Source organism: Morus notabilis, unplaced genomic scaffold (genome assembly GCF_000414095.1).
Source record: "Morus notabilis unplaced genomic scaffold, ASM41409v2 Scaffold375, whole genome shotgun sequence".
NCBI classification, from domain to species: Eukaryota; Viridiplantae; Streptophyta; class Magnoliopsida; order Rosales; family Moraceae; genus Morus; species Morus notabilis.
The window spans coordinates 250,548-261,902 of NW_010365977.1; the positions used below are offsets into that span (position 1 = coordinate 250,548).

The 11,355-nt window shown below is 36.3% G+C and overlaps 1 protein-coding gene across 3 annotated transcripts; it reads left to right on the plus strand.

Annotated features, from left to right (window-relative positions):
* Positions 1–303: 303 nt before the first annotated feature.
* LOC21391529 (large proline-rich protein bag6-A) lies at positions 304–9,622 on the plus strand. 3 transcript variants are annotated; one of them, XM_024172831.1, is made up of 18 exons: positions 304–478; positions 665–745; positions 1,409–1,488; positions 1,690–1,835; positions 2,236–2,353; positions 2,923–3,003; positions 3,772–3,896; positions 4,020–4,091; positions 4,458–4,622; positions 4,757–4,826; positions 4,922–5,091; positions 6,438–6,602; positions 6,804–6,875; positions 6,957–7,086; positions 7,191–7,592; positions 8,327–8,706; positions 8,877–8,987; positions 9,114–9,622. In XM_024172831.1, the coding sequence occupies exons 4-18, from the start codon at positions 1,713–1,715 to the stop codon at positions 9,120–9,122; spliced, it is 2,193 nt and encodes a 730-aa protein (XP_024028599.1). In that variant the 5' UTR covers positions 304–478; positions 665–745; positions 1,409–1,488; positions 1,690–1,712; the 3' UTR covers positions 9,123–9,622. The 3 variants fall into 3 exon arrangements, with proteins under 3 accessions (XP_024028599.1, XP_024028600.1, XP_024028601.1); XM_024172832.1 differs by lacking the exon at positions 665–745; XM_024172833.1 differs by lacking the exon at positions 665–745 and having other exon boundaries at positions 1,442–1,488.
* The last annotated feature ends 1,733 nt before the right edge of the window (positions 9,623–11,355 follow it).

Here is an 11,355-nt window from a genome sequence, read left to right on the forward strand (position 1 = left end):
ACTCTAATTATTTTTCTTATTTTTTCTTTTGCTTGAATTCAAGTATTTAACCTTGGCACTTACCTGGAAATTTAAAGAGAAATTAAAACCCAAAATTTGCAAAATAAAAGAAAAAAAACCCACTGAAAAAGGTACAATAAATAAGTGAGAAATTTCACTCAAAAAGGTTTTTTTTTTTTCATTTTATTTTTTCCTCAAACGTTTTACAGTTTCATCACCACCACCACCACATGAAAAAAAAAAATAAAAAGCTATCACAAGAAAATAACTTTTTTTCCAAGTCCTCTCTCTCTCTCTCTCTCTCTCTCTCTTCCTTCTTCCCTCTGAGTCGTCTTCCCTTGGGTTGCCACGCGGAGACAGAGAGGACGAACCCCATACCCACTCCATGTCAGACGACAACATTAGACGGACGAGAAGCACACAGTAGTATTCTTCTTCTCTCTTTCTCTCTCCTCTTTTGAAGCTTCGTCGGCATCAGGTTAGCTTGAATCATATTTCTGCTCTTTGCTTTCGGTTCATGCTTTCAATCGGCCACTTGGGTTTCCTTCTTTCATTGTTTTATTTATTCTTTTTTTTTGTTTCGAATTGTTCTTTGGCTGTTTTTGTGATTTCCCATGGTTTAGTTGATGAATGAATGCTTTTTTTGCTCTGATGTGGTTTTGAGTTGTTGTGTTTGGGACGACGGAAATGGCGAGAAAGCCGCTGAATTTTGATTGTTTTTCGAGGGGTTCGATTGAAATATGAGGTGGGTTTCTGCTGAAATTTCGGAATTTGAATTTTTCTGATTCAAGAATAGGGTTGTCTGGGCTAATCAAGGTGTAATTGCTCAAAAGGAACTTCTTTTGAGTTTTAGTTGCTCAGTCTTGTGTTTTCGGATAAAAATGGTTTTCTTGTTTGTTTGGTTCATTATCAGGTTCAAAAATTGGTGCTTTCGAAATGCTAGAAGAAATTTATTTTGCTTTTTAGTTGAACTGAGTCCAAATATGACTCTTCTATCTAACAAAATGTCGACCTAGAAGTTGACTTTGATTGCAAATATTCGCAAAGGCAATTTCATATACTTGGAATTCTCGTTCCTAAAGTTTACATGGGTAGTTCCTTATATTAAAATTCTGTGGTAAATGTTGGTAACTTGGTGATAAGAATATTGGGTTTCACTACTGAGGCCTAGTACATGAAGTGTGTTGAGGGTTGGGATATAAAGAGTTTGTATCTTTGATCTAGTGAAGGCCAACTTTTTAGGAATATTTGGATCAACCAAATAATTTTCATTTACTCTGGAGCAATGATCTTTATTCTTCAGAATGCTTTTTCAAGTTCGTTTAGCCGATCTCTTTTTGTTGTCAGACTTCGGGTTTCTCCTTAATCCTACTTTCCTATACTAAATTATTTAATGCCCTGTATACAGGTGGATATTTGATGATAAATCAATCATTTCCAGGTTGCTGAAAGTAAGCCTCAGTAGCTTCCCAAACAACTAGAGGCGAGGTATAATATTTTTATCGACATCTTTATATATAGGAGCATCCTAATGATTTCTTTTATGAATCTTTACATTTCTTCTACATTTTCCTATCACTGGATACCAGAAAGAAACAGTTGGTTGATTGTTATTTTCGGTCAAGTTGACTTCATTTCAATAAAATCAATACTCGAATATTCTTCTCATTCTCCTATTGTTCTTCTCAGGTATAAGGCTGGTCTGAGAAAGGATGGCAAGTTGTGGTACTGATCATATTCCTGAACATGATGCGGTCGAAGGATCTGAAGCCACCATTGAGATTAAAATAAAAACATTGGATTCACAAACCTATACTTTAAGAGTTGATAAACAGGTTACATCTTTAATGCCATTTCATATAATTCACACAAAAATCTAGCTTTAATTCATTTGGTTGATCATCTGCAGACACATTATTTCAGTGTATTAAAGACTAACGACTGGACATCTGCACCTATCTTTAACGAGTAGGGATGGGGGTTGGGGGTTTGGGTTTGGGGGCATAAATGAAAAAAGATTTAACAATTCATTCAATGTGGTCCTTCTTCATTATCTGGAAGTGACGTTCACGTGCAGTTCTAGTTTATTTGTGTTGTTATGCTTGTGGAAGTTTCAAATGGATTTTTAAGGTTAAGTATTTAGTTGTAACTAAAATGATTATTAAAGGCATCATACGCATGCAAGTTTTGAAGCTTCATCATGTAAATTTTTGGGGTTCTCTTAACATCTTGCAGATGCCAGTTCCTGCTTTAAAAGAGCAGATTGCTTCTGTCACCGGCGTGTTATCAGAGCAACAAAGACTCATATGTCGTGGGAAAGTCCTAAAGGATGATCAACTTCTCTCTGCCTACCGTATCCTTATTTTTAGGAGTTTCCGCTCATAGATGAATTTGGAGTTTTGTATATTTTTTTCCTATTTGTATCTTTTATTATAATTTTTATAATTTATTTTTTTATTATTGTTCTTAATTGGAAAGTGTGATGGGATGATGATTTTTTTGTTTCTTTTTAACTCTTTTTGCTTTCTGTTTTCTTAGTGTTTGTTTTTTCTTGTTTTTTTCTTCTGAGGAGACCTTATCCTTTGTACTCGATTCTTTATCAATGAAACAAAATTTTTCTTATTTAAAAAAAAAAAGGAGATAGTTCATGATGGAATCATTTAAGTTTTGTAGCTAATAGCTTTGTTGCTTTCTTTTTCTAACTTTATGCATTTGTATGTCCTTTATGGCCAGTTCTTTTCCTTGTCGCAGTTAAGAAAGTTGTTATACTGGTCTCTTAGAAAAGAAGTCCTGCTTAACCCTACATCATGGTGTTGGCATCCGTATATGAGTGTGTCAGTGTCCTCTTTTTCTTTTTCTTCCATTTTTTTTTCTTGTTTACCATAAGCGTTTGTGGTAGGTTTCTCACTTAACAATAATTAGATGTTGAAGATGGTCATACCTTGCACATGGTTGTAAGACAAGCTATTCCACCATCAGTTGAGGGTTTACCAAGTCATTCAGGTTGATGTGACTAAATATTGTTATTTTTTGCATTTCTAAAATTATTGCATGGCTAGTTTTATTAAGCTAGATATGAAATAGGCCCACTTCTAGGTAGCTCTAGATTAGACGTTCCTTAGTGCTTGACTTCTTGTCACATGCAAGGGACCAATTTTGTCTAGGATTCAGTTGGGTATTACTTATTATTTAGTTTTGAGGTTAATTATCATTCTTGGCTTGCGTATTTAGTATTAGGTTATAAGGATGAAGCCTCTTACTTGCTGTATCTTTTCTTCCTGACTCCCTTTCTGTGTTGCTGTACCTTTTAACATGATGTATGAACCGTCTTTTCTATTAATCCCGACCTTGTTACTGATCTCTTAGGGCCTTTTGGAGGATTAATTCGTGCTGGGCATATATGTATGTGTGCGTGTGTGTGAAATTAATTCCATTGAAGCTTCAATGTACATAAAATGAAAAAAAAAAAAAATGACGAATCGTCATGAGCCCAATAGATGCTGTCATGTTCTTTATTTTTAAATGAATATCCTAAACCTATTAGCATGCAATTATAGCCACTAATTTCTTAATAGTACATAGGTTCGTCATATTATCCTAAAAGGTAAATTTAAGATAGAAAAAAACTGCCTGTTACTTAAACAAAGAATATTGGTTGCTTATCATTTTTTTTTTCCCAGAAGGCTTATAATTTTGTTAGATCTTATATGAGCGTTTACTAATAAACATAACCATTTGCTGCATTGACTGACAAAATATAACCAATTGCAGTAACTGATCCCGCTTCAACTACAAGCCGTGGAGTTGGACACAGCCATCAGGTAGCGCCTGGTGTTGTAATTGAAACTTTTAGTCTGCCTGTCCAAGGGGAGGGAGCTCCTCCAGAAATCAGTCGGGTGAGGGTGCTTCTTAGTACAATAAAAAAATCTTAGACAGTTGACCTCTAAAAGATATTTGGGTCTTACTGGTGCAATTATATCCGACGATAATGGTTCTCTCTCATTTTTGCTTCTGAGCAGATTGTCTCAGCTGTTCTTGGTTCTATGGGGATTTCAAGTTTTGGGAGTGGCAATGAAGGGATCGACAATAGGGTAAATCTTAAACTCCATAAGCTAATCACGGTGTGGTTGTCAGAGATCGTATATACAATAATGATACACTCTCTCTAACACAAACGTTCGTGTATATGACCGCACACACACACACACACACACACACATAGGTGATAGCTTGAAGTACCCATCCTAGAGAAATATCAAAGTCACGGCTTACTTGAGAAACTATTGGTTCTACCTTAAAGGTCTAGGAAAGTATTCTGGTCATGCTTTGACTTTTTAAGTTGTACAAGATCTGAAGGGTATGTATGCCCCCTAGGCGGATGCATATGCACAATTGTCAAATCTGATTTTGACTTCTAAAGTTTAATCTACTTTTTGGTGTGGTGCTGGTTATTAAAGGAACATGGCTCCCAAAGACCTCAAAGAACATCAGGTTCTAGTAGTTTGTTAGACTCGACAGTCCACCTTCAATCTGAACGAATTGGTGTGAGGGCTCCATCTGATAGACCAAATGGTGCGGGTGGGCACTCATCGGCATTTTCTTTGGGACCTCTATCGCCTCATGTGAGTTTTAATTTTTCTTGTTTGCTTTGTTCCCATCACTTTTTCCTGGATTTAACCCTTTTTCTTAACTTTGACAATCCTTATGGATTTTAGCTCTATTTGATTCAGCTATTCTTCTATCCTTGTCTTTATAGGTGATTCCTGATTCCTTGACAACTTTGGCCCAATACTTGAGCAATATGAGACGTGAATTTGATGCCATTGGTTAGATTTCTAACCTAGAAAATTCTCGTAATGTAATAACTACTTTTGAGACTATGACGCTAATTGATTGAATGGTTTCGGCACTGTACCGACAGGCAGAGATGGGGGAAACAGTGGTCGAGCTGGGGCATCACAAGGGTCTGAAGAAAGGAGTTCTCAGTTTGCAGCAGGAACAAGACAAGGATTCCCCACACCTGCTTCCCTGGCAGAAGTCGTGCTTTCTGCGAGACAACTGCTTACTGAACAGGCTGCAGAAACTCTGCTCGTGCATTCTCAACTCTTGCTTTATCATTATTACTTTTCCTTTTCCTGTGGATGCAATTTTGTAGTTGAGTTTCTAGTTTTAAGTAACTTGCTGGTCACCTGATATTATCAGAAATGAATCCTTGGCTGAAGAATCTCTCTGCACTCTCCCTCCCTCTCCCCTTTTGATAAAATTATTATCGGCCCATATAGAAATCCTTGGAAAGCCATTTCTCAGGGTCTGCACACCTTTGCCAAAACATTTCTTGGAGAGTGGGGGCAGGAAATAGGGTGAGGTTTTGGAAAGATTTGTGGCGTGAGAACTCTACCTTTGAATCTTTCTTCCCTAGGCTATTTAGACTCTCCGATGTTCCTAATGCACTTGTCGTTGATATCATATCTAGGGACAGCTCCAATGGTCTAAACTGGGACTTTGGGTTTAGAAGAGCTCTCAATGATAGGGATAATGAGCAAATTCATGGTTTACTTCATTTGATCATCTCTTTCTCACCAAACCCATCTTTACCAGATCGTAGGGTGTGGGTGAATGATGCTAGGGCTTCTCATGTCAATCTTTTTTCACTTCCCTTGTAGACAAACCTGGAATTCCAAAATTTGAGCCTTATTGGAAACCCTGTGTTCCCTATAGGATTAAAGTTTTTGCATGGCTGGTTTTTCATGGTAAAATTAATACTTGTGATACGGTTTAGAGGAGGAACCCGCATCAGGTTCTTCCATCTTGGTGTGTACTGTGTAAAAAGGAAAGTGAATCCATTGATCTCCTTTCATTTCATTGTGAAGTGGCGAGTGCTCTTTGGAAGAACCTTTTGCAGGAGGCTGGCTTTGTTTGGGCATTTCTGAAACATTGTAAATCACTGCTGGTTGAGAGAATGGAAGGATTCGGTTCCAATAGAATGGCTAGAGTTTTATGGAGAAGTATGATGCTTTCGCTGCTATGGTCAATTTGGATGGAAAGAAATTCTAGAATCCTTGAGGAGAAGGAATCGGGGATTTCGATACATGTGAAAGGGCTAAATTCTCGGCTTCTCTCTGGGCTTCAACGGACAAATCATTTAAGGATTTCCCGTTTTTGTTAATCATTTTAAATTGGAAGGATGTTGTAGGAAGATAGTTTAGTTTAATTATGCTGTTTTTGTAGAGCAGGACTTTGCTCTTCGTTTTCCTTCTTCTTTCTTTTTCTTTTTTTTTTTTCCTTTTAGGATCTCTCTTCCGCTTTTTCTTGTAACTGATTCATCATCAATGAAGAGGCTTTTTCTTATCAAAATTATAGTTTTAACGTACTTCTTAGGTTGCATCTGTTTATTTCTTGTGCTAATATAAAAAACATCTTGACTCTCCATGTTACAGCAACTTGCGAGACAGTTGGAGAATCAAGTGAATGTGACAGATTCCTCCACAAGGACGAGCATTCAAGCTAGTGCATTGAGAACCGGAGCATTGTTCCATAATCTAGGTTCATTTTTACTTGAACTTGGTCGTACGATCATGACACTGCGATTGGGTCAAACTCCAGTGAGATTTTCCTGAATCCTTTTTTTTTTTTTTTTTTTTAAAAAAGAAGCAAGAATCGTGTGTTTCTTTTCATGTAATCCTGTCAATTATATTTTTTTTTATTTTAAAAAGAAGCAAGAATCGTGTGTTTCTTTTCATGTAATCCTGTCAATTATGATGTTAGCTGACCTGTAGCTTTCTATTACTCATCATTCTATATAGTCCGAAGCCGTGGTAAATGCTGGACCTGCAGTTTTTATATCCCCAACTGGTCCTAATCCCATCATGGTTCAGGTAATCATATTGTAAAGATCTTTATCAATCACTTATGTTTGATATGGAAATAATTATGCTAATTCAACCATGTTCCTCTAGCCTCTTCCTTTTCAAGTTGGTTCAAGCTTTGGCTCCGTCCCCATGGGATCTGTGCATGCAGCCTCTGGTCTGCTCAACGGACTTGGAACCGGGTTTCTTCCAAGGCGTATTGATATACAAATACGAAGAGGTAGGGGTATCTTGTAACATCCTCTGGCCATTGCCTCCCATTCTGTTTTATGTTGTGGATATGGGCTAATTGGTTAAGAATTGCTTGTTTGTTCAAATTGACAGGTTCACCAACTGCTACTGCCAATGTGAATAATGAGGAACATGGCAATACCCAGCAACCTTCTGCGCAAAGAAATTCAGCAACAAGTTCTGGCAGTGAAAATCCTGCTAATCAAGGAACTCAACGGGCCTCAGATGGAGCTTTTGCTGGAGACTCAGGTGTGAGGGTATTACCACTCAGGACCATGGTTGCAACAATGCCGAGTTCCTTTGGTCGCCTATCTTCAGATTCATCAGGTAATTCAGTGGGCTTATACTATCCTGTTCTTGGAAGATTTCAACATGTTGCTTCTGGGCATGCGAGTGCTGAGAGAGGAATGCAAGCATCTAGTGAGCAAAATTCTGCACATCAGCCTTCAGATTCTACAGCACAGCAACGACCTTCAGGAGATCCTGCAAGAGATGGTAATGTACAGTTCGAGGTGGTGATGTAAATTAATTGCTCCATTGAAATTTAACTTTGTGGTTATGAACATCTGTTATGGTAGCATAAATCATGACATATGTTATAGGTGTGATTGTTAAGTTTGTTTTGGAAGTGGTGCTTTTTCCTTTCTATGGTATTTTTTTATTACTACTATTGTATGTCTTTTACAAATCTTTTTTTTTTATAAGAAAAAACACCTTTATTGATGAAAATCAATTACATGTCTTTTAGAAATCTTTTAATTCACTTTTTTTTTTCTTAATTAAACCAAGTAATTGATTTGCTTTTAGTTTTCTTAGCTTCAAAGGGTCAGCTATTTTAGTCCATAGAATATGCTTGTTTTATACAAGCTACAGTTTTTGTCGATTCTTTCTTTGCATGGGATTATTCTCTGCAGTCTGCTCTTCTTTGTTGTTACTCTTATTCTTATAGTTTATAATTATTCTGTGTATTCTGCTTACTGCTTATTGAATACTTGGCTTCTTCTTCAAGAGTTTATTCTGCTTACTGCTTACTGAATATTCGGCTTCTAGTCAGTTCATCGAATGTGATTTTCTGGTCTTTTAGTTGTCAGTAGCTCGTCTTAGTCATTATCTTGGAAATGATGTGATGTTTTTTTAAGCCTCTTTGTCTTTGTTTATTTAATTTTTTTTCTCCAAATTGATTTTAAGTTGCTTCCTGAAATTGAATACTCCATTGTTATTTCTTGCAGGATCGTTGCCAACTCCCAACATAAGACAGCACGAGCCAGTGAATGCACGCAGTGTTAGCATCAACATTCTTTCTGCTGGCGGAATGCAAAACCCTGAATCTGATAGACAGATCCCTAGCAGTGTTATGCAGTTTATAAGAAGCCTCTTTCCTGGAGGTGAAATACATGTAGAAGATGGCAGTTCGGAGGGAACAGCTGCCGGTTCTCACCCAGATCAGGCAAGGACATCTGGTAGTGCTGAGGGTGGATCTGAAGCGGAGCCGAGGGCAAGTGAAGGAATATTTTTTTCTAATCTTCTTCATCAACTTATGCCTTTAATATCCCGACAAGCTGGTTCCGAGTCGGACATTGCACCTGCAGAGCAGGCTAATGCCTCTGAGGTTAGCATTCTTGCTGTTTACTATTGGTGGAGGCTTTTATGCCTCTTCATCTCACTAAAAGATCCTTGGACCACAAGTCTTGTCAACACCTGCAGCTGCACATGTATTATGTAAAAGGAAGATAACAGATATATATATATATATATGTATATATATGCGTGTATTTTCAGGCTGAGAACTCTAATGTTGGGACATCACATCAAGGTGAGAGTTCTAGTGCCGGGACTTCACGGCGACAGGGTGACTGTGAATCAGGCTCCCCAAGTTCTAAACGTCGAAAGGTGCCTACCGTGGAAATTTTGCTGTCTTCTTTAGTATTTTTTATTGGCTCAATTGCTTCTTTATAGTTTGCACAATTTGCTCGATTGTTTTGAATTGCAAAATAGACATTGCTTTTCTTGATGCAGGTTGAGTGATTCATCAAGAGAGGGGTCTAAGAAAATCTTCTGGTATCGTAAATAAAGTCTGATAATGATCAATCACCTAGGCTCCGGTTGATGGTGGATGGCTTTTTCCCAGGTGCATAGCAGCAAATACTTATTTGTCATTGTAATTATTGTGTTTTTCACCTCAAATGGGAGAACACAGTTTGGCGTTTCTTCAGTCAGCGGGCTACTCTTTTCGGACCAACATACTTGTTTTGTTCTTTGGTCGAGACATTTCATTATTATATGAATTGTACTGCTGGGTTGAGTAAGCTGTTATTTATTATTTCAAAACACAATTCATTTAGTGCCTTATGAAAGCTTTGGAATTGCTTTATTAGTACTCATTAGAGGTCTCTGGTTTCGAGTACAGACTCAATAGAGATTTTTTTTTTTTTTTTTTTTTTTTTTGTAAGCCTAACGGTGATACCATATATAGACTTTACATGAGCAAAGATCAAAATGGGAAAACCAAAAGCCCATCTGGTGAATTCTTTCTTGTTTCATATTTCCTTTTAAGGTTTGAATCACCAGGTTTGAGAATTCAGAGTGGATAAGGTCATAAGGAATCCTCTATACTCAATTCTTATGGTACAATGGTGTAAAAACCCAAAAAGATCATTTCAGTTTGTTGATAGGAAAGGTCAAATCTCTGTGTAATTATGTTGGATTGCTTCTTGTCAAATTTATCGATGAAGATTTGGTTCATGTTTCAAGGTTTACAATTTAGTAGACCAGATCATGTTGACATTTTGATATTTGAAGCTTTAAAATCCTTAAGAAATGGGCAGGATGAAGAATTGATCGACGGAACTTGGATTATCACGTCTCGGATTTTGTGTCGAAGTAAGGTTCATATGCTAGATGACTATATCACTCATATGAAATTAAAGAAATAAAAAATAAATAAAAAAAAAAGGATTGGACTATGGAATCTGCCTTTCACTTCAGTGGTCTCAAGCGTACCAGAATTTACTAATTGTTGCATGAAATGAGTGGATGGGGATAAGGGTGAGCAATTGAGTTGGATAAGCTAGCATACAGAAATTGTTGAAAGGTTTAGAGGCTATTGCAAGCGATATTCACTTTCAAGATTCAACTAGCTTACGCCTACTTGATTACTCTCGAAATTGTTCTTCAGAGAACCAAAGAACGAGAGGAGGTCCAATGTTATGATCCTTCATATATGTGTATTTAGGAGTTTTTGAAAAAACACTAGACCATCACTACTAAAGGTTATCCCACTATTCATTCAACAACTCAAAATAGCTCAAAACTCTTCCCTCCTTTATGGGCTTATCATAAGTTTCAACTTTGGTATTGTCGTCAATAAGATGTCAATTTTTTTTTATTAGTTTTACTCACGATTGATCACATCATATGACCAATTGAACAACAAAAGAAATTTTTAAAAATTGACACTTAAAATTCAATGTGAAATAACTATTACCCCCTTTGTTCAGTTTAAGTTGATATATTCTAATTAAGGTGTTATTATGATTAAGGAGGTTAATAATAAAAATATTGACTATTATATTTTTGCACTTTTCTCTTGATAAAAGACAATATAGGAGAGTGATGACACTGCAGAAGTTGCAATACAGGAGGAGGTGACACTTAGGTTAGAGTGAGGAAGAATTTGCATTTTTAAATTTTTTTTTTAAACTTTAAAGTCTGTTGTGTGTAAATTTTACTATATTTCACTTTATGAAGCAATCATGTGTCTACACGTGATTAAAATTATTAAAAGATTAACACCTCCATGACAAAAGCATCAAAGTTGTAACTTATTACTAGTCCGAAACGAATTTTGTGTCATTTTGAGTTGAAAGGAGAGTGAGACAATTGTTAATTTTATGGCCAAATTTAAAATCAACCGCTTTTATTTTTCATGTTAACTAGTTGAAACTACGCGCGTGTGCACATGAGATTTTATGGGTAAAAATAATAAAAAAACATATTTATTAGGGTCTCAGTTGGAGAAATTAAAAACATACATATATAATAGGACAAAAAGTATTTGAATAAAAAAAAAAAGAGGAAGACAAAAAAAAATGTATAATAGAGTAGAAAAAATAAGAATGTAAAAAAGGTGGACAAGACAAAAAATCAAAGAAGAGAAAAAAAGGGGAAAAGTTAAAAAGAAAACAAAAGGAAAGAAAGAAGCAAAACAAAAGTGAAATTTGAAAAAAAAAAAAAAAAAAAAAAAAAAAAAAAAAACCCC

Bases quoted from the DNA above. Each gene is read 5' to 3' on its own strand.
- LOC21391529 (XM_024172831.1), top strand. From the start codon at position 1,713: ATGGCAAGTTGTGGTACTGATCATATTCCTGAACATGATGCGGTCGAA. The intron at 5,092-6,437 runs GTGCATTCTCAA...TCCATGTTACAG, and splicing joins AGGCTGCAGAAACTCTGCTC to CAACTTGCGAGACAGTTGGA. The intron at 6,603-6,803 runs GTGAGATTTTCC...CATTCTATATAG, and splicing joins TGCGATTGGGTCAAACTCCA to TCCGAAGCCGTGGTAAATGC.